This window comes from Argiope bruennichi, chromosome 8 (assembly GCF_947563725.1).
Source record: "Argiope bruennichi chromosome 8, qqArgBrue1.1, whole genome shotgun sequence".
Lineage (NCBI taxonomy): Eukaryota > Metazoa > Arthropoda > Arachnida > Araneae > Araneidae > Argiope > Argiope bruennichi.
In genome coordinates, this window is record NC_079158.1 from 1,101,238 (window position 1) to 1,123,236 (window position 21,999).

Below are 21,999 nucleotides of genomic sequence, written 5' to 3' on the forward strand. Positions count from 1 at the left end.
TAAAAAATATCTGGCCATCTGTCAACTTTTCAGTAAAATCCGTTCTGAGGAAGTCTGTCTGTACGGCTGTTTGAGGACAAGCTAACACAATAACTACAAAACGAAGAGAGATGTATAAAACTCAGTACATAAATTTAGCAACTGTATTGTAATTACGTATCTAGTTTGGAGAGAAATTCAACAAGAGGTTGACTACTTGTTGGCTTGTATTTTCAGAAACAAATAAACGCAGTGACTTAAAAATATCTAATTTAGCATGGGATTTGTAACTACAAAAAGCAGTTTTTAGCAAATTTCTGTTTGAATCGGTTGAGAAAAACGTGTCAAAAATACAAATTCGATTTTCGGATACTTTTAACACAAGTCAGAGATTTGTCGCCAAAAAAACTCGCCAAGAATGACACGATGCATTCAGTAAAAATGGTAAATTCACGACAAAGTTGAATAGATCATAATTAAAATAGGTCAATACCATGCATGGTGCTCTCTGGGTTAACAGCTTTATTAGGGACTGTGAGTGAAAATTTTTGAAAGACTACTCCCTCTGGTTAAAAATAGGGAAAAGTCACGTTTAAATAAAAGTTTATAAAAGTGTTTCACTTTTTCTTTTATTTTCAGAACATCTGGTATTCGCTGGGGTTTCGTTGCCTGGAATCTTTTGCAATTATTTCTTATTGTATTGGGTGACTATATTGTCTACATTTGTTTCTTAGCGAATAGCTTCCACAAGGCGGGCATTGAACCCATACCCATCACTCATTTTGTGTGTTTGATGGCTATTGCAATCTTCGCAGGTAGTATGATCTCGTTCGTAACGTTTTATCCCATATTACACTGTTTGCCGAATGCTTTTGCTGAAATGCTGAGGTTTGGCGACAGATTGTTTTATGAAGTAAGTATCTTTCTAGTTGCGTGCTGATTTCATATGTTTATAAATGTTCATAATAACTGCTGATGGAGTGACTTCTTTTAAGATTTTTTCTTAAGCAGATTTTAAACACGGTTTTTTTTTTTGTTTGTTTTATGTGAGTGATAAATGTAATTTTCAAAATTCTTTAAAAAAAATCAATCTCACTTGTTAGATGAGTCAGGTATTTCTCATGACTTTGTTTGAATTTCAGTATTCAGTTTTATCATGATTAGTTTTGTTAATGTAACGAGATTTCCCGCTTTCACAACCAGGAAATCCCACGTGGGAGCACCTCGTAATTGAAAGTGAGAAGCGTTTGGCATGGTGGTTGGTTCTCGCCACCCTTGTAGGTATACGAAAATGTGGGGGTGGCTACTTCCTATCGATGACGGGAAGGGCTACTTAGGGAAGGGTTGTACCGTAGCCGGTGATGGCCCTTAGGAAACAACCCCAGTTCCCGACAGTGTTGCTATCACGGCAGTCCAATCATTCTTTTTTCCGTATGCCTTCGAACGGGTCGGAGTAATTAGTCTATGATTCACCACCAAAAAAGTAATATAGCTGACAACAATTAGTTACTTGCTTCCTTTTTGAGTTTATTCCAATGCAGTAAATGAAATAAACAAACAAAAAAAAAGAACCATCTTACTGGAAGCTTCATACAATTTTTGAGGATGAACAAAAAAACTCCTACTTACATTAGCTGTCCTAGTTTTAAACATCGATATTTTATAAGATTAAATACTGTTTTCTATGGATACATCCTAATATTAGCGAACAATTTAAAATTTTCATTGCTAGAAATCCAATACAGATATTTATTGTATATTTCTTTCCCATAAAATTCTGAATAACTTGATTGATTTCCTTAAATATTAAACTCCATTTTTTGTTGTGGTGGTTAGAACTTTGGAAAAATAAGCTTACTTTATTAAATTTAAGCGAATTTTTTTATTAAATTTAATTGCAAGGACTATTTTTATATATACCAATTTTATAATTTCATTTATAATTGTTATATGTAGATATCTTTTCTTTTCCAATATTTTTTTGATATATTTACAATAAATGTTTACAATTTTTAAAATTATAATAGATTGGAGTGTTCATTTAATTGACAATTAGCCGCCTTCGGCGATTAGATGTTTCGTTCAGTATGTTGGTTGTATTTAACTTCAATTAAATATCTTATAATAATTATATTTATGATTTTCTCAAAAATAATTTGTTAACTTCAAATTGTTAGAGATATTAAAGCTTTCTTTAATACCCCTCCAAGGTTTTTTGTATGTTGTATAAGTGAAATTTTCTAATAAAGTCTCAAGGCTTCCTCGCTGAAAACAGAGCTGTTAGTGTAATGGACCTTCTAATGTACATCGTATTTCACAGTGATATCCTAGTCATTTCGGTTTATTCCTCATGTGAATCCCATCTCTACTATTGATATGGATGAATGTGGGCGCGCTCTAAATGACCTCGAGTTACTAAATTTTGCTCAGATTTTGAGAAGTATGAATGGGCATTTCAGAGTGATTTCTATGAAATTTTAATTTAAATTTAAATTAATTAAAATAATTTAGATTTTTGAGGTAACTTCTGAAAAAAATATTTGTTTTGCATCGTTTTAATGTCCAGACAATTATCTTTTTTATCTTTTCAATGATTCAGAATTTAATTCCTGTAAGATTTTCAGATCTATATGTATATAATTAGGCTTTAAATCTATTTTGAAGAATATTTGACAATAATATTTCCATTGCTGTGAATGAAACGGAAATCGGTTTCATTGTTTCTTCCAGTACGTAATCGCATGATTTACTTTCATTGTTTCATGCTTGAGAAGAAGGATTTTAATTAATAGCTGAGTAGTTTATAGACGAATAAAAAATGAAAATCGCGTCATTTAGAAGATGAATGAACTGGACATAATAGAGCTCTGACGTCATGGAGCTGAATTCCATTAAAAAGGTTCTTATACATGATGAACATAACTTATGTAAGACTATTAAAACTACACTGTTTGAAATCTAGATTCTATTTAGTATTGTGCCATTTTTCCTGGAATTGAAAGTGATATCTTCAAAGTTTGGCTCGGAACATTTCTATGAAGTTAAATCTTATGAATGCACGTTTGCTTTAGGAGAACGTTTCTTATTGAGGCAGTAAACTACAAGCGTGTATGCCTGTGAAAAAGAACATCCCTTGCTTTTTCAAATTAAATTTTGTTTTCTTTGATGCTTGTCTTTATCTATTTTACTCTGCTACTAATAACTGAAAGAACTGACGAAATAATGTATTTCTGAAAGTTACTTGCACCCAGAAAAGATGATACCTCGTGTATTTTTATTTAAAGGATTGGTGGAACTGTACTTCCTATACAAAATTTTACCGATCTTGGAATATACTTGTACATGATTGGCTGTACTTCTACATATATTGTGATATGTACGCTGTAAGTAACAAATTTATTTGCATATTTAAATGAACCACATAATGCATAAATGTAATAAGTTCTCTGTTTCGAGAACAGCGTTAGTTCATTTGGAAGACAAGCTGAATGATACGTTTGTGTTTGTATTTTGTGGCAAAAATTCCTCTAGAATTAATCTGCACGACACTGATGGTATTTAAATATTTATATCAAAGAAAAGAAAAGAAATCTTTAATAAGCGTTTTAAGAATTCAGTAATAAGTTCTAAGCTGAAATTCACATATATTATTCTATATATAAACTTAACAAAAATCTTAGATATTATAAGTTGAAAAAGAATTGAAGTGGATATTTGTTTCCAAATTCATAATTAAAAAAAAGCCTATTAATAAAAAAATTTAGTGAAGAAACAATAGTAAATATTAATTTCTTTCTACATAAAATATAACGCTGTATAATTTCTAGATTGTATTAAATCTTTAATATAATCTAATTAATTGTATTAAATCTTTTTTAAAAGCATCAGAATATTTTGCTTTTTAAAGGTATTTGATTATTTATCGCCGTTTATCTTTTGTTTAGATTTTGAAAAGCAGAACTGTTGCTATGTTGTCAGTTTTTCTGCTATCTGCAATTGTTCATGAATATATCGTAGCCGTTTCTCTCAGATTTATATTCCCTCCTTTATTCACATTATTTTACATAGCTGGTAGTAAGTATCCTTTTATGAATTACTTTTTTATTATTCTAAATAAAAACATATTTAAAGCACGTTTATATCTGTGTACTGTACTGCTTAAAGCACGTTTTTTTATAGGAACATCAGAATACAAGATATAATAACCGTAACCGATTATATGTCATATACATAATTTTTTAAATCTGTAATGAATACCCAGAAATTTTCTTCATTTTAATTTGCAATTTCTTTTTCTTTTAATATTAATTTTGCTTCTGTTTCTTTATAGTATTGTTTTCACTACTTCATGATTACACGATTTTGTTTTCACCTTCACATTTTAAAATTATTTTCAAATTTTCAACAAACTAATAAAAGCGTATTTAGAAATTTTTTAATTAACCTTTTAATAAATATTTTGTAATTAGCTATTGTAAATATTATGAAATCTGAAAATCCTTTTTTCTTGAAGATTCAATATATAAATTGAGCCATGCATATGGAGTCAAAACTAAGTATAAAATCGATTTTTCAGTATAACTGAGTATAAAAGTGATTATAAATTTCACGTTTATAGAAGGAATCAAATAAAGCTAATACAAGTATTTAAAACTGCTTTGGCATGTTTTAACAAAACTAAGAATGCGTTTTTTTGTAGAATTGAATACTTTTGAATACGCCTTATTTAAACCGTTTATAAGTGAAATTATTTTGGGATTCCTCAAAATGGATTTTAAAATATCAATATAAAAGTTGAAAGTATTTTAATTAATTTAAATTAAAAAACATTAATACTGAACATTAAACTTTGTCAATAAATATATTAAATTATCTAAATTCAGTAGAAATATTAAATTGAAAAATAACATTTATATCATATCGAATAATAACAGATATGGATTAAACTTCTTTTTTCCTTTGGAGTGGAAATTTATAATAAAGATTTCCTATATAAAATTTGGGATATTTTTACAGTGAGATCTGAGTATAAGTAGGACAATGAAAATTGACTTTGAAAAATAAAAAATAAAGTTCAAAAGTTGACTGATTCGGCCCTGAAAGGCCCTCTATTCGTCATAAAGTGCTAATTAAAAATCCTGACATGTTGTCGAGGTACTCTTTGTTCCTTATCCGTTGTGGCACCTTCCCGATAAGGTGGGAAAAATCGATTTTTAGCTGTCTTTAGACTAAAAACCGTAAAAAAGTAAAAATGAAATCGGTTTTTAATAGTCCCTATGCTAAAAAAAAATTGAAATCTGTTTTTAACTGTATCTAACCAGAAACTGTAAAAAAAAAAAAAAAAAAAAAAAAAGCAAAAATGAAATCGATTTTTAACTGTTTCTAAATCAAAACTGGTAAAACCTTCAAGAAAAGGAAGTTTGGGGATGATTTGCTTGAGAAATTTTCAGTATACTGTCCACCGTTTCCTCCTGCCAGCTGAAAGCGCAAAAACTGCATGTTTCACAACATATCGGAGTGTTTCAGTGGTGATAATATAAATGTGTTGCATAATGCATGTTTGCAATTCACCTAAGACCGCATTCGGACGTCTGTACACAACATTTATAGGTAACTCCACAGGGTTCAAGTATGTTGATCGTAACGGCCAAGCTGTTGGAAAATGGCGACTGATAATTTTGTCATTTCCAAAGTGAAGAATCAAGAGCTGCTTTGCTGTGTTGAAATGTCCTGGGGAGTGCTACCCAGCATAAAAATTGTGATGTCCACATCCACTCTGTTGCAGTGTTGAAATGAGTTGTTGCGCAAAAGAGATTCATAACGTATCCTATTGACTGTACCGGTTATAGGATTCAAAATATCAATCTGTTCAAAAATTAAGCAATCAATAATAAAGCCTGCCGTAAGCTCTCACCACACGGTGCCCTTTTGAAAATGAAGAGGTGATGGTTGCATTTGGAACATATTCTCTCTTACCAGTGTTTTGGAATTGTGAATGTCGACAGAACTTTGGAGAATTAAATGGGCTTTTTTGTCTACAAAATGATTTATGGCTATGCATTGTCCATTTCCTTTGAAGCAAAAAAAAAAAAAGAACCGGCTTCAGTAATAGCTCCTCGTTTTGACAGATCAATAGGAAGTAACTCCTGAAAATGTGTAATTTTGAATGGGTAGTATTGCAAGATTGGCAAATTTTTACGAATCATGCACACACATATGTCTGAAGTCTGGAAAATTCCCTATATACTGCGCATTACCAGAGCAGTACTTGGCACTTTCTATAGTGGTGTAGCCACATCCTCCCCTGATGTCGAAGCAATTGCTTTCCTCTCTATGCCACATTTCACTTGAAATGAGCCCGTCTCTTCAGCTTTATCAATCATCTTCTTCAGACCGAATGCTGTTATTTTACCGGAACCGCTTCTAAAATCCCGTAACGTCCGGGATTACTTGAAGGTAATTTTCGCATAGTCACCATTCTTGTAAAAATATTCATAGTAGAGACACGACTATCTTCTGAAACGCAGAAACTGCTTGTTCCTTATTTTTATCACAAGAATAATGTGAGCTGCGCATATCATGTCTCTGAATTTGCACCTTTAAATTAACACATCTTTTAAAGCAACAGATTTCAACATACTGTGAAGAATACAGCCCCATATATCGGTAAACTTTTGAATTTTTTCATTCATAAAACGAATTTTTCAATATGAAATATTGTGTCATTCTGACCAGTAGTTCTTTATTAACAGCCTTTTGAAAGTGCAATTTTAATTATAATCAACCGATACATTGCTTTACTATTTAAGAAATATTAGCTCCAGTATGCTTTATTTAAGCTCATATTATTAAATACTCTTTTTTATAGGCATAAGAATGATTTAGCCTCTCTTTTAACCCTTATTATATGAATAATCATAATTTATTAAATTTTGGCATGTTATATCTAAATCAAAGTTACATAAATATCTAGTTTTAATTTATTCAAATTTTTCCAATTTTTGTATTCTTTTGTAACTGTCTCGATCTTAATTTTTTTTTTAAATTTGCACCAAACTATTAATAAAAATCCAATATTTTTTTTTCAGTTATATTCATTTTTATGACTCGAAGAAGAACCTCAAACTTCTGGAACTTTTTCCTTTGGTTTACTTTGTTGCTAGGATATGGACTTTTACTAGTTTTCTACTCTTTGGAAATGTCTGCCAGGATCAACTGCCCGAGGATTTTAGTAGGTTTTTCCTCCTTTAACTTAGTTTTACTTCCTACACACGAAGTATAGAAAGAGAAAATATTATACACGTCAAAAAATTGCAAGTCGAGATTTCGTTGAAACTCAACGTTTCAGAACTGCCTGAATCCGAAAAACACGTTTCTGGAAGTATACTTGTCTGTCTGTGAACACGATAACTAAAAAATGGTTTGAGCTAGCCGAGCGAAATTTGTTGTATGGTTTTTACAACAAATTTGAAGATTTCTGTCAAAGTTTGAACAAGATCATTTCAAACGAAGGTCTGTCCCTTCAATTGTTCCAGTATATCTTAACACGATAAATATCAAACAAAAAAGCTGGATGGATAAAATTTGGTACCCAAATTTAAAATTTAAAGTGTAGACCTGCATTTAATTTAGAAATAAATCCGTGCAGGGCTTAACCATCTTTCACAAGCTTTTCTTTACTTTTTTCTACACTTTAACGTGATGACTAAAAGATTTTAAATATGATATGTGATTTTGAAACTATCATTGAAGTTTTATGTCAAATTTCATTTTTAATTGGACGGGAAAAAAGTATATACATTCGATTTTCTGGTACTTTGTACTAACCAAATCCTGGCGATTAATCGCCAAAAATCGCATGCTCTTTCGTAATCATTGTCTAATATCTATTCTCTATCTTTCCAATTGCATTTAAACAGAATTCAAAATCCCAAAAATCTGGACTGAAATTTGATTTATGGTTTTATTATCATAATCACAAATCTATATCCCTTTTTTTAGATTAAATCTATCAAAGAATGAAATGCTTGTTGGTGTATCCGTTTGCTCGTATGTGAATTCGAAAATTTATAAATGCTTTAAGCTAATTTGCGATCAAACTTGCAAATCTGTATAAATTAAAGAATCTAATTGCTCTACTGGAAGTTGACTTGCAAAAGAAGTGCTCGATTCTTTTCTTTACGAGACGGAACTAAGCACAGAACGCGATATATTAGATTGTTGAGATGATACTTCCGTTAGTTGAAAGTTGGGGTATAACGCATCCACATCTCAGACATCAATGTTAATGACATGCACTGTTGCATCCTTGTTACTTTTTTCCTTTATAAATTAATATCTAGAAAAAAGTATCTAGAGTTTTTTTATCACTCAGCATGATTATTTTCACTATCACTCAATGTCTTTCTATCACTTTCAATTTATCACTTAGCATTTTATCTTGTGAGAAAATTATGTTGTTTTGGTTTGGGGTGTTTGAAGCCTCGAAATGCACGGGCAGAAAATCGGCGATTTATCGCTTTTGAGGCACCAGTTTTTTGCTTTTAGGGTTGTTAGAAAATGATAATGATGATTGTCACATTTGGTGACTTATAGCCAACAAAAGGTATAAAATGGCACGAATGTTTGCCATGTACCCGATTCTCCGGTCTGGCCAATAAAGGGGAGGGACGTTGGAAGTTATCGTCCGGAAAAGCGCATAGAAGAAAAGTGAAATGAACGCGGAACAGTGAGAGAAGTATCGAAAGCTATATAATATATGTTTGTTTTTTTTCTTAGTTTTCAATTTTTCTGGCTAGCAAAAATTTTTGGAGCTCGAACGATTTTGAGAATTAAAAAAAAGTCGTTTTCTAAATATCGACGTATATGCGTAATCTGATAGTTACGTAATTTTTTAAAACCGGTTTAAACTGGCTTTGCAAGAAAAAAATCTGGCCTCGCGAAAAAATTTTATTGATTTTAAGATTTATTTATTGATTTTAAGATGGTCAAAAACCATCGCTTTCCTAAATGTTGGTGATTGCGAGATATGAGTCATGTGAGAACATGTTTTTCTATCGGATCGATACCACTTTATTTAAAACAAATAATGTTATCATATGATTACTTGAAATTTGCGATAGCAGATTTCAATTTTTTTTTTTTCCCCCTTCTTTTCTTTCTACGAGTTCTTTTAAAAATGGATCACATATAATTTTTTTAAAAAGTTATATTATGATGAAATTCATTTCAGATTTAGAAATAATTATATTTTAAAACATTTCATGCTCGCATTGACAGTAGATTCGTAGTAATAAACTAATTAGCATAAACTTTCTGCTTTAGATGCGTAAAAAATTTTGAGTTGTATTAAATATATTTCTGATTTCCAAAAATTCCAAACTAAAATGATGGATATAATAAGATTAATTGTGATCGATTACTTTATACAATATCATGTTCCTCAATAATGAATAATTTATTATTTTTAATTTCCTTTACAGGATTCTTGGCTAGACTATGCAGTTCCTCGGTTTCTCCATTGCAATGTGATATCTTTCCCAGTTTAGCGTAAAAGTTTAGTTAAAAAGTTTTTTAGTAAAAATATAACAATCTAACTCGACCTGTATTCTAAATAAATAGAATTCCAGACAATCCAATGAAAATTTAATTTTGAATATATGTCTAACATGTATTTGGAAATAGAGTGCCTCTAATTTTGGGAGACTTATTTAAGTAATATTGTAAATTAGAAATTTTCGAATATGTCCAAACTTATTTGAATATCATTAAGAGTGTATCTCACTTTCTTTAATTATTTTAAACAAACTTTTAAATCGATGAAATTAAGTATGTCTTACTACTGTAGATGTAGAATTCTAGAAACTTTTACAGAAATGGAAGGCCAGACCATTTCACCTACACCTACCAAATTTGGTACATGTATACCTTGGAGGTCGGGAATGTGCACCTGGGGTTCCTTTTTTTGAATTTTTAATTAGAATTTTAACTTTTAATTAAAAACTAACTTTCCCGCCAAACAAATTATTTCTTTCCCCACCGCCAAATGAGTAAGGCTTCAACATTTTTTCCCAACAGCAATGAGGCTTAGGCGTAACATTTTCCTGCCGATTAATTCAAACGATTCTATTCATTTTCTTAATGTTTTATGCATTTAAAATTAAAGATTATTAATTAATCGATCTTTCAGATTCATTCTGAAGTACTTTTGAATTAAAATAACTCAGATTAAAGGAAATTAAAAATTTCTAATCGGCATAGCGTTACCCCAACTGGCGTAGAAAATTCAAGCATTTGCGTTACCATAATTGGCGTTGAAAATTCACGCATGCGTATTGTGTTCTGATTGTCGACAATGGATACGATCTTCGTTTTGAAGGTTTAATATGTTTTCGACAGATTATTTCAAAGGATTGTGTTTATTTTCTTAGTGTTTGATGCATTTAAAACTAAACAATGTTAATTAATCGATCTGTTCATGATGAATCTGAGAAAATTTTGTAGAAAACTTCTTAAGATATTACATAAATTAAGAAAGATATTCTTAATTTTGCATAAGGTTTAGCTTAAATGCAAAGCGACTGTGTTTTTAGTACTCATATTTTAAAAGAAAAAAAATTCATAGTTTCAGTAAAAAATTTCCTGATTTAAATTGCAATTTAACCATTTCCACTTTAATTTAAAGCATAAATTCTACGGGGGCTAAAAGAAAATTAGGGAGATACATATTACGTTATAGTTGAAGGCATTTATAATATTATGAATGAATTATATGACTATCAAAATTTGTAACTTTAAAATATATCCATGAAGAAACTATTAAAATACGAGTTACATAAAATATTTAACTATTAAAATTTTAACGAGCATTAATATTGGTGAACCGGTTGGTCGCCAAGTTTTTTCCCCCACTCTAATGAGGCTACGGTTAACATTTTTCGGTTACAACATTTCTGTATTTTCCGTAAATTTATGCTTTAATTTTATTTTAGAAGTATAATATTTGGAATAGTTCATAGTAAGTGTGGGAATAATGGACAAAAATTACTAAAATAAATTTTAAAAAAAAGAAAAGAAAAATATATTTAAAAAGTTCTCATTTTCGAGACTCAAACTGAAGGCCAGCAAAACTAAGTGGCTCGTTCTGCTGATCTGGCAACGAAGCTTCGTACCCATAGAGCGTCTGAATGGTCTAAGACTCTCATTATGATTATATACTAAAACTTTTAACGTGGTGTCATTCTGGTCTAAAAGCACAATGTTTTGAATAGGAATGAATTCTGCGCATGTGCGTGAACTTGACTCCTAAAATTTCTCTTGAATATAGAAATATTTTGACAATAAAAATTTTTTTTAATAGTATAAGATTTGGAAAAGTTCGTAGTAAGTGTGGGAATAATGGATAAAAATATCTAAAATAAATTTAAAAAAAAAAGAAAAGAAAAGAAAAAAATATTTAAAAAGTTCTCAGTTTCGAGACTCGAATTGAAGACCAGCAAAACTATGTGGCTCGTGCTGCCGATCTGACCACGAAGCTTCGTACTAGCACAGCGTCTGAATGGTCTAAGACTCTTATTATGATTTTCCACTAAAAGTTTTAACATGGTGTCAATCTGGTCTAAAAGCACAATGCTTTGAATAGGAATGAATTCTGCACATGTGCGTGAACTGGACTCCTTAAATTTCTCTAAAATATAGAAATATTTTGACAATAAATTTTATTTAAGTAGTACAAAATATGGAAAAGTTCGTAGTAAGTGTGGGAATAATGGATAAAAATATCTAAAATAAATTTTAAAAAAAAGAAAAGAAAAATATATTTAAAATGTTCTCATTTTCGAGACTCAAACTGAAGACCAGCAAAACTAAGTGGCTCGTTCTGCTGATCTGGCAACGAATCTTCGTACCCATAGAGCGTCTGAATGGTCTAAGACTCTCATTATGATTATCCACTAAAAGTTTTAACACGGTGTCAATCTTGTCTAAAAGCCCAATGTTTTGAATAGGAATGAATTCTGCGCATGTGCGTGAACTCGACTCCTAAAATTTCTCTTCAATATAGAAATATTTTGACAATAAATTTTATTTTAGTAGTATAAGATTTGGAAAAGTTTGTAGTAACCGTGGCAATAATGGATAAAAATATCTAAAATAAATTTTAAAAAAAAGAAAAGAAAAATATATTGAAAAAGTTCTCAGTTTCGAGACTCGAACTGAAGACCAGCAAAACTATTTGGCTCGTGCTACCGATCTAGCCACGAAGCTTCGCACCCGCAGCGCGTATGAATGGTCTAAGACTCCCATTATGATTTTAAACTAAATGTTTTAACATGGTGTCAATCTGGTCTAAAAGCACAATGTTTTGAATAGGCGTGAAGTGACACAAAAAATTTCTCTTGAATATAGAAATATTTTAACAATAAATTTTATTTTAGTAGTACAAGATATGGAAAAGTTCGTAGTAAGTGTGGGAATAAAGTATAAAAATATCTAAAATAAATTTTTGAAAAAAGAAAAGTAAAATATATTGAAAAAGTTCTCAGTTTCGAGACTCGAACTGAAGACCAGCAAAACTAGTTGTCTCGTGCTGCCGATCTGGCCACGAAGCTTCTTACACTCGGAGCGTCTGAATGGTCTAAGATTCCAATTATGATTTTCCACTAAAAGTTTTAACATGGTGACAATCTTGTCTAAAAGCACAATGTTTTGAATGGGAATGAATTCTGCGCATGTGCGTTGAACTCGACTTCTAAAATTGCTCTTGAATATAGAAATATTTTGACATAAAATATTCTTTTAGTAGTATAAGATTTGGAAAAGTTCGTAGTAAGTGTGGGAATAAAGGATAAAAATATCTAAAATAAATGTTAAAAAAAAGAAAAAATATATATATAAAAAAATTCTCAGTTTCGAGACTCGAACTCAAGACCAGCAAAACTAGCTGTCTCGTGCTGCCGATCTGTCCACGAAGCTTCTTACACTCGGAGCGTCTGAATGGTCTAAGATTCCCATTATGAATTTCCACTAAAAGTTTTTACACGGTGTCAATCTGGTCTAAAAGCACAATGTTTTGAATAGGAATGAATTCTGCGCATGTGCGTGAACTCGACTCCTAAAATTTTTCCAGAATATAGAAATATTTTGACAATAAATTTTATTTTAGTAGTATAAGATTTGGAAAAGTTCGTAGTAAGTGTGGGAATAAAGGATAAAAATATCTAAAATAAATTTTTAAAAAAAGAACAGAAAAATATATTGAAAAAGTTCTCAGTTTCGAAACTCGAACTGAAGACCAGCAAAACTAGGTGGCTCGTGCTGCCGATCTGGCACCGAAGCTTCGTACACGTATAGCGTCAGAATGGTCTAAGAATCTCATTATGATTATCCACTAAAAATATTTAACATGGTGTCATCCGTTTCTAAAAGCACAATGTTTTGAATAGGCGTGAAGTTGACACATAAAATTTCTCTTGAATATAGAAATATTTTGACAATAAATATTATTTTAGTAGTATAAGATTTGGAAAAGTTCGTAGTAAGTGTGGGAATGAAGGATAAAAATATCTAAAATAAATGTAAAAAAAAAGAAAAGAAAAATAAATTAACAAAGTTCTCAGTTTCGAGACTCGAACTGAAGACCAGCAAAACTATGTGGCTCGTGCTTCCGATCTGGCCACGATGCTTCTTACACACAGAGCGTCTGAATGGTCTAAGACTTCCATTATGATTTTAGATTAAAAGTTTTAACATGTTGTCATTCTGGTCTAAAAGCACAATGTTTTGAATAGGAATGAATTCTGCGCATGTGCGTGAACTCGACTCCTAAAATTTCTCTTGAATATAGAAATATTTTGACATAAAATTTTATTTTAGTAGTATAAGATTTGGAAAAGTTCGTAGTAAGTGTGGGAATAAAGGATAAAAATATCTAAAAAAAATGTAAAAAAAAGAAAAGAAAAATATATTTAAAAAGTTCTCAGTTTCGACACTCGAACTGAAGAACAGCAAAACTAGATGGCTCGTGCTACCGATCTGGCCACGAAGCATCGTACCCGCAGCGATTCTGAATGGTCTAAGACTCTCATTATGTTATCCACTAAAAGTTTTAACGTGGTGTCATTCTGGTCTAAAAGCACAATGTTTTGAATAGGAATGAATTCTGCGCATTTGCGTGAACTCGACTCCTAAAATTTCTCTTGATTATAGAAATATTTTGACATAAAATTTTATTTTAGTAGTATAAGATTTGGAAAAGTTCGTAGTAAGTGTGGGAATAAAGGATAAAAATATCTAAAATAAAACTTAAAAAAAAGAAAAGAAAAATATATTGAAAAAGTTCTCAGTTTCGAGACTCGAATTGAAGACCAGAAAAACTAGATGGCTCGTGCTGCCGATCTGGCCACGAAGCTTCGTACCCGCAGTGCGTCTGAATGGTATAAGACTCTCATTATGATTATCCACTAAAAGTGTTAACGTGGTGTCATTCTGGTCTAAAAGCACAATGTTTTGAATAGGAATGAATTCTGCGCATGTGCGTGAACTCGACTCCTAAAATTTCTCTTGAATATAGAAATATTTTGACAATACATTTTATTTCAGTAGTACAAGATTTGGAAAAGTTCGTAGTAAGTGTGGGAATAAGGGATAAAAATATCTAAAATAAATTTAAAAAAAAAGAAAAGAAAAATATATTAAAAAGTTCTCAGTTCCGAGACTCGAACTAACGACCAGCAAAACTAGGTGGCTGGTGCTGCCGATCTAGACACGAAGCTTCGTACTCACATAGCGTCTGAATGGTCTAAGACTCTCATTATTATTATAAACTAAAAGTTTTAACATGGTGTCAATCTGGTCTAAATGCACAATATTTTGAATAGGAATGAATTCTGCGCATGTGCGTGAACTCCACTCTTAAAATTGCTCTTGAATATAGAAATATTTTGACATAAAATTTTATTTTAGTAGTATAAGATTTGGAAAAGTTCGTAGTAAGTGTGGGAATAATGGATAAAAATATCTAAAATAAATATTAAAAAAAAGAAAAGAAAAATATATTGAAAAAGTTCTCAGTTTCGAGACTCGAACTGAAGATCAGCAAAACTGGATGGCTCGTGCTGCCGATCTAGCCACGAAGCTTCTTAAACGTACAGCGTCTGAATGGTCTAAAATTCCCATTGTGATTTTCCACTGAAAGACTTAACATTTTTTCAATCTCGTCTAAAACCACAATGTTTTGAATAGGAATGAATTCTGCGCATGTGCGTGAACTCGACTCCTAAAATTTCTCTTGAATATAGAAATATTTTGACATAAAATTTTGTTTTAGTAGTATAAGATTTGGAAAAGTTCGTAGTAAGTGTGGGAATAAAGGATAAAAATATCTAAAAAAATGTAAAAAAAAAGAAAAGAAAAATATATTTAAAAAGTTCTCAGTTTCGAGACTCGAACTGAAGACAAGCAAAACTAGATGGCTCGTGCTGCCGATCTGGCCACGAAGCTTCGTACCCGCAGCGCGTCTGAATTGTCTAAGACTCTCATTATGATTATAAACTAAAAGTTTTAACGTGGTGTCATTCTGGTCTAAAAGCACAATGTTTTGAATAGGAATGAATTCTGCGCATGTGCGCGAACTCGGCTCCTAAAATTTCTCTTGAATATAGAAATATTTTGACATAAATTTTTATTTTAGTAGTATAAGATTTGGAAAAGTTCGTAGTAAGTGTGGAAATAAAGGATAAAAATATTTAAAAAAATGTAAAAAAAAAAGAAAAGAAAAATATATTTAAAAAGTTCTCAGTTTCGAGACTCGAACTGAAGACCAGCAAAACTAGATGGCTCGTGCTGCCGATCTGGCCACGAAGCTTCGTACCCGCAGCACGTCTGAATGGTCTAAGACTCTCATTACGATTATCAACTAAAAGTTTTAACGTGGTGTCATTCTGGTCTAAAAGCACAATGTTTTGAATAGGAATGAATTCTGCGCATTTGCGCGAACTCGGCTCCTAAAATTTCTCTTGAATATAGAAATATTTTGACATAAAATTGTATTTTTGTAGTATAAGATTTGGAAAAGTTCGTAGTAAGTGTGGGAATAAAGGATAAAAATATTTTTAAAAAATGTAAAAAAAAGAAAAGAAAAATATATTTAAAAAGTTCTCAGTTTCAAGACTCGAACTGAAGACCAGCAAAACTAAATGGCTCGTGCTGCCGATCTGCCCACGAAGCTTCGTACCCGCCGCGCGTCTGAATGGTCTAAGACTCTCATTATGATTATCAACTAAAAGTTTTAACGTGGTGTCATTCTGGTCTAAAAGCACAATGTTTTGAATAGGAATGAATTCTGCTCATGTGCGTGAACTCGACTCCTAAAATTTCTCTTGAATATAGAAATATTTTGACAATACATTTTATTTTAGTAGTATAAGATTTGGAAAAGTTCGTAGTAAGTGTGGAAATAAAGGATAAAAATATTTAAAAAAAATGTAAAAAAAAAAAAAAGAAAGAAAAGAAAAATATATTTAAAAAGTTCTCAGTTTCGAGACTCGAACTGAAGACCAGCAAAACTAGATGGCTCGTGCTGCCGATCTGGCCACGAAGCTTCGTACTCGCAGCGCGTCTGAATGGTCTAAGACTCTCATTATGATTATCAACTAAAAGTTTAAGGTGGTGTCATTCTGGTCTAAACCACAATGTTTTGAATAGGAATGAATTCTGCGCATGTGTGCGAACTCTGGCTCCTAAAATTTCTCTTGAATATAGAAATATTTTGACATAAAATTTTATTTTAGTAGTATAAGATTTGGAAAAGTTCGTAGTAAGTGTGGGAATAAAGGATAAAAATATTTTTGAAAAATGTAAAAAAAAGAAAAGAAAAATATATTTAAAAAGTTCTCAGTTTCGAGACTCGAACTGAAGACTAGCAAAACTAGATGTCTCGTGCTGCCGATATGGCCACGAAGCTTCGTACCCGCAGCGCGTCTGAATGGTCTAAGACTCTCATTATGATTATCCACTAAAAGTTTTAACGTGGTGTCATTCTGGTCTAAAAGCACAATGTTTTGAATAGGAATGAATTCTGCGCATGTGCGTGAACTCGGCTCCTAAAATTTCTCTTGAATATAGAAATATTTTGACATAAAATTTTATTTTAGTAGTATAAGATTTAGGAAAGTTCGTAGTAAGTGTGGGAATAAAGGATAAAAATATCTAAAATAAAACTTTAAAAAAAGATAAGAAAAATATATTTAAAAAGTTCTCAGTTTCGAGACTCGAACTGAAGACCAGAAAAACTAGATGACTCGTGCTTCCGATCTGCCCACGAAGCTTCGCACCCGCAGTGCGTCTGAATGGTCTAAAACTCTCATTATGATTATCCTCTAAAAGTGTTAACGTGGTGTCATTCTGGTCTAAAAGCTCAATGTTTTGAATAGGAATGAATTCTGCGCATGTGCGTGAACTCGACTCCTAAAATTTCTCTTGAATATAGAAATATTTTGACATAAAATTTTATTTTAGTAGTATAAGATTTGGAAAAGTTCGTAGTAAGTGTGGGAATAAAGGATAAAAATATCTAAAATAAAACTTAAAAAAAAGAAAAGAAAAATATATTAAAAAAGTTCTCAGTTTCGAGACTCGAACTGAAGACCAGAAAAACTAGATGGCTCGTGCTGCCGATCTGGCCACGAAGCTTCGTACCTGCAGGGAGTCTGAATGGTCTAAGACTCTCTTTATTATTATCCACTAAAAGTGTTAACGTGGTGTCATTCTGGTCTAAAAGCACAATGTTTTGAATAGGAATGAATTCTGCTCATGTGCGTGAACTCGACTCCTAAAATTTCTCTTGAATATAGAAATATTTTGACAATACATTTTATTTTAGTAGTATAAGATTTGGAAAAGTTCGTAGTAAGTGTGGAAATAAAGGATAAAAATATTTAAAAAAAATGTAAAAAAAAAAAAGAAAAGAAAAATATATTTAAAAAGTTCTCAGTTTCGAGACTCGAACTGAAGACCAGCAAAACTAGATGGCTCGTGCTGCCGATCTGGCCACGAAGCTTCGTACTCGCAGCGCGTCTGAATGGTCTAAGACTCTCATTATGATTATCAACTAAAAGTTTAAGGTGGTGTCATTCTGGTCTAAACCACAATGTTTTGAATAGGAATGAATTCTGCGCATGTGTGCGAACTCTGGCTCCTAAAATTTCTCTTGAATATAGAAATATTTTGACATAAAATTTTATTTTAGTAGTATAAGATTTGGAAAAGTTCGTAGTAAGTGTGGGAATAAAGGATAAAAATATTTTTAAAAAATGTAAAAAAAAGAAAAGAAAAATATATTTAAAAATTTCTCAGTTTCGAGACTCGTACTGAAGACTAGCAAAACTAGATGGCTCGTACTGCCGATCTGGCCACGAAGCTTCGTACCCGCAGCGCGTCTGAATGGTCTAAGACTCTCGTTATGATTATCCACTAAAAGTTTTAACGTGGTGTCAATCTGGTCTAAAAGCACAATGTTTTGAATAGGAATGAATTCTGCGCATGTGCGTGAACTCGACTCCTAAAATTTCTCTTGAATATAGAAATATTTTGACATAAAATTTTATTTTAGTAGTATAAGATTTAGAAAAGTTCGTAGTAAGTGTGGGAATAAAGGATAAAAATATCTAAAATAAAACTTAAAAAAAAGAAAAGAAAAATATATTGAAAAAGTTCTCAGTTTCGAGACTCGAACTGAAGACCAGCAAAACTAGATGGCTCGTGCTGCCGATCCGGCCACGAAGCTTCGTACCCGCAGTGCGTCTGAATGGTCTAAGACTCTCATTATGATTATCAACTAAAAGTTTTAACGTGGTGTCATTCTGGTCTAAAAGCACAATGTTTTGAATAGGAATAAATTCTGCTCATGTGCGTGAACTCGACACCTAAAATTTCTCTTGAATATAGAAATATTTTCACATAAAATTTTATTTTAGTAGTATAAGATTTAGAAAAGTTCGTAGTAAGTGTGGGAATAAAGGATAAAAATATCTAAAAAAAATGTAAGAAAAAGAAAAGAAAAATATATTTAAAAAGTTCTCAGTTTCGAGACTCGAACTGAAGACCAGAAAAACTAGATGGCTCGTGCTGCCGATCTGCCCACGAAACTTCGTACCCGCAGCGCGTCTGAATGGTCTAAGACTCTCATAATGATTATCAACTAAAAGTTTTAACGTGGCGGCATTCTGGTCTAAAAGAACAATGTTTTGAATAGGAATGAATTCTGCGCATGTGCGCGAACTCGGCTCCTAAAATTTCTCTTGAATATAGAAATATTTTGACATAAAATTTTATTTTAGTAGTATAAGATTTGGAAAAGTTCGTAGTAAGTGTGGGAATAAAGGATAAAAATATCTAAAAAAAAGAAAAGAAAAATATATTTAAAAAGTTCTCAGTTTCGAGACTCGAACTGAAGATCAGCAAAACTAGATGGCTCGTGCTGCCGATCTGGCCACGAAGCTTCGTACCCGCAGCGATTCTGAATGGTCTAATACTCTCATTATGATTTGCCACTAAAAGTTTTAACGTGGTGTCATTCTGGTCTAAAAGCACAATGTTTTGAATAGGAAAGAATTCTGCGCATGTGCGTGAACTCGACTCCTAAAATTTCTCTTGAATATAGAAATATTTTGACATAAAATTTTATTTTAGTAGTATAAGATTTGGAAAAGTTCGTATTAAGTGTGGGAATAAAGGATAAAAATATCTAAAAAAAATGTTAAAAAAGAAAAGAAAAATATATTTAAAAAGTTCTCAGTTTCGAGACTCGAACTGAAGACCAGCAAAACTAGATGGCTCGTGCTGCCGATCTGGCAACGAAGCTTCGTACCCGCAGCGCGTCTGAATGGTCTAAGACTCTCATTATGATTATCCACTAAAAGTTTTAACGTGGTGTCATTCTGGTCTAAAAGCACAATGTTTTGAATATGAATGAATTCTGCGCATGTGCATGAACTCGACTTCTAAAATTTCTCTTGAATATAGAAATATTTTGACATAAAATTTTATTTTAGTAGTATAAGATTTGGAAATGTTCGTAGTAAGTGTGGGAATAAATTATAAAAATATCTAAAAAAATGTAAAAAAAAGAAAAGAAAAATATATTTAAAAAGTTCTCAGTTTCGAGACTCGAACTGAAGACCAGCAAAACTAGATGGCTCGTGCTGCCGATTTGGCCACGAAGCTTCGTACCCGCAGCGATTCTGAATGGTCTAATACTCTCATTATGATTTGCCACTAAAAGTTTTAACGTGGTGTCATTCTGGTCTAAAAGCACAATGTTTTGAATAAGAATGAATTCTGCGCATGTGCGTGAACTCGACTCCTAAAATTTCTCTTGAATATAGAAATATTTTGACATAAAATTTTCTTTTAGTAGTATAAGATTTGGAAAAGTTCGTAGTAAGTGTGGGAATCAAGGATAAAAATATCTAAAAAAATGTAAAAAAAAGAAAAGACAAATATATTTAAAAAGTTCTCATTTTCGAGACTCGAACTGCCGTCCAGGAAAACTAGTTGGCTCGTGCTGCCGATCAGGCCACGACGCTTCATAACCGCAGTGCGTCTGAATGTTCTAAGACTCTCATTATGATTATCCACAAAAAGTTTTACCATGGTATCAATCTGGTCTAAAAGCACAATGTTTTGAATAGGAATGAATTCTGTGCATGGACGTGAACTCGACTCCTAAAATTTCTCTTGAATATAGAAATATATTGACAATAAATTTCATTTTAGTAGTATATGATTTGGAAAAGTTCGTAGTAAGTGTGGGAATAAAGGATAAAAAAATCTAAAATAAATTTAAAAAAAAGGAAAGAGAAATATATTTAATAATTTATCATTTTCGAGACTCGAACTGCCGTCCGGGAAAACCAGTTGGCTCGTGCTGCCGATCTGGCTACGACGCTTCATAACCGCAGATCGTCTGAATGTTCAAAGACTCTCATTATGATTATCCACCAAAAGTTTTACCATGGTATCAATCTGGTCTAAAAGCAAAATGTTTTGAATAGGAATGAATTCTGTGCATGGACGTGAACTTGACTCCTAAAATTTCTCTTGAATATAGAAATATTTTGACAATAAATTTCATTTTAGTAGTATATGATTTGGAAAAGTTCGTAGTAAGTGTGGGAATAAAGGATAAAAAAATCTAAAATAAATTTTAAAAAAAAGGAAAGAGAAATATATTTAATAATTTATCATTTTCGAGACTCGAACTGCCGTCCATTAAAACTAGTTGGCTCGTGCTGCCGATCTGGCCACGACGCTTCATAACCGCAGAGCGTCTGAATGTTCTAAGACTCTCATTATGATTGTCCACCAAAAGTTTTACCATGGTATCAATCTGGTCTAAAAGCACAATGTTTTGAATAGGAATGAATTCTGTGCATGGACGTGAACTTGACTCCTAAAATTTTTCTTGAATATAGAAATATTTTGACAATAAATTTCATTTTAGTAGTATATGATTTGGAAAAGTTCGTAGTAAGTGTGGGAATAAAGGATAAAAAAATCTAAAATAAATTTAAAAAAAAGGAAAGAGAAATATATTTAATAATTTATCATTTTCGAGACTCGAACTGCCGTCCAGGAAAACTAGTTGGCTCGTGCTGCCGATCTGGATACGACGCTTCATAACCGCAGAGCGTCTGAATGTTCTAAGACTCTCATTATGATTATCCACCAAAAGTTTTACCATGGTATCAATCTGGTCTAAAAGCACAATGTTTTGAATAGGAATGAATTCTGCGCATTTGCATGAAATTGACTCCTAAAATTTCTCATTAATATAGAAATATTTTGAAAATAAATTTTATTTTAGTAGTATAAGATTTGGATATGTTCGTAGTAAGTGTGTAATAATGGATAAAAATATCTAAAATAAATATAAAAAATATATATATATTTAAAAAGTTCACATTTTCCAGACTCGAACTGAATACCAGCAAAACCAGGTGGCTCGCGCCGCCGATCTTTCCA

At 31.7% G+C, this 21,999-nt stretch overlaps 1 protein-coding gene across 1 annotated transcript; it reads left to right on the forward strand.

Moving 5' to 3' along the window:
- The first annotated feature begins 737 nt into the window (after window positions 1–737).
- Window positions 738–9,602, forward strand: LOC129981232 (sterol O-acyltransferase 1-like). The gene is made up of 5 exons (XM_056091991.1): window positions 738–892; window positions 3,264–3,362; window positions 3,924–4,053; window positions 7,068–7,210; window positions 9,462–9,602. Exons 1-5 carry the CDS (start codon window positions 773–775, stop codon window positions 9,525–9,527), a joined length of 558 nt encoding a protein of 185 aa, XP_055947966.1. The 5' UTR covers window positions 738–772; the 3' UTR covers window positions 9,528–9,602.
- The last annotated feature ends 12,397 nt before the right edge of the window (window positions 9,603–21,999 follow it).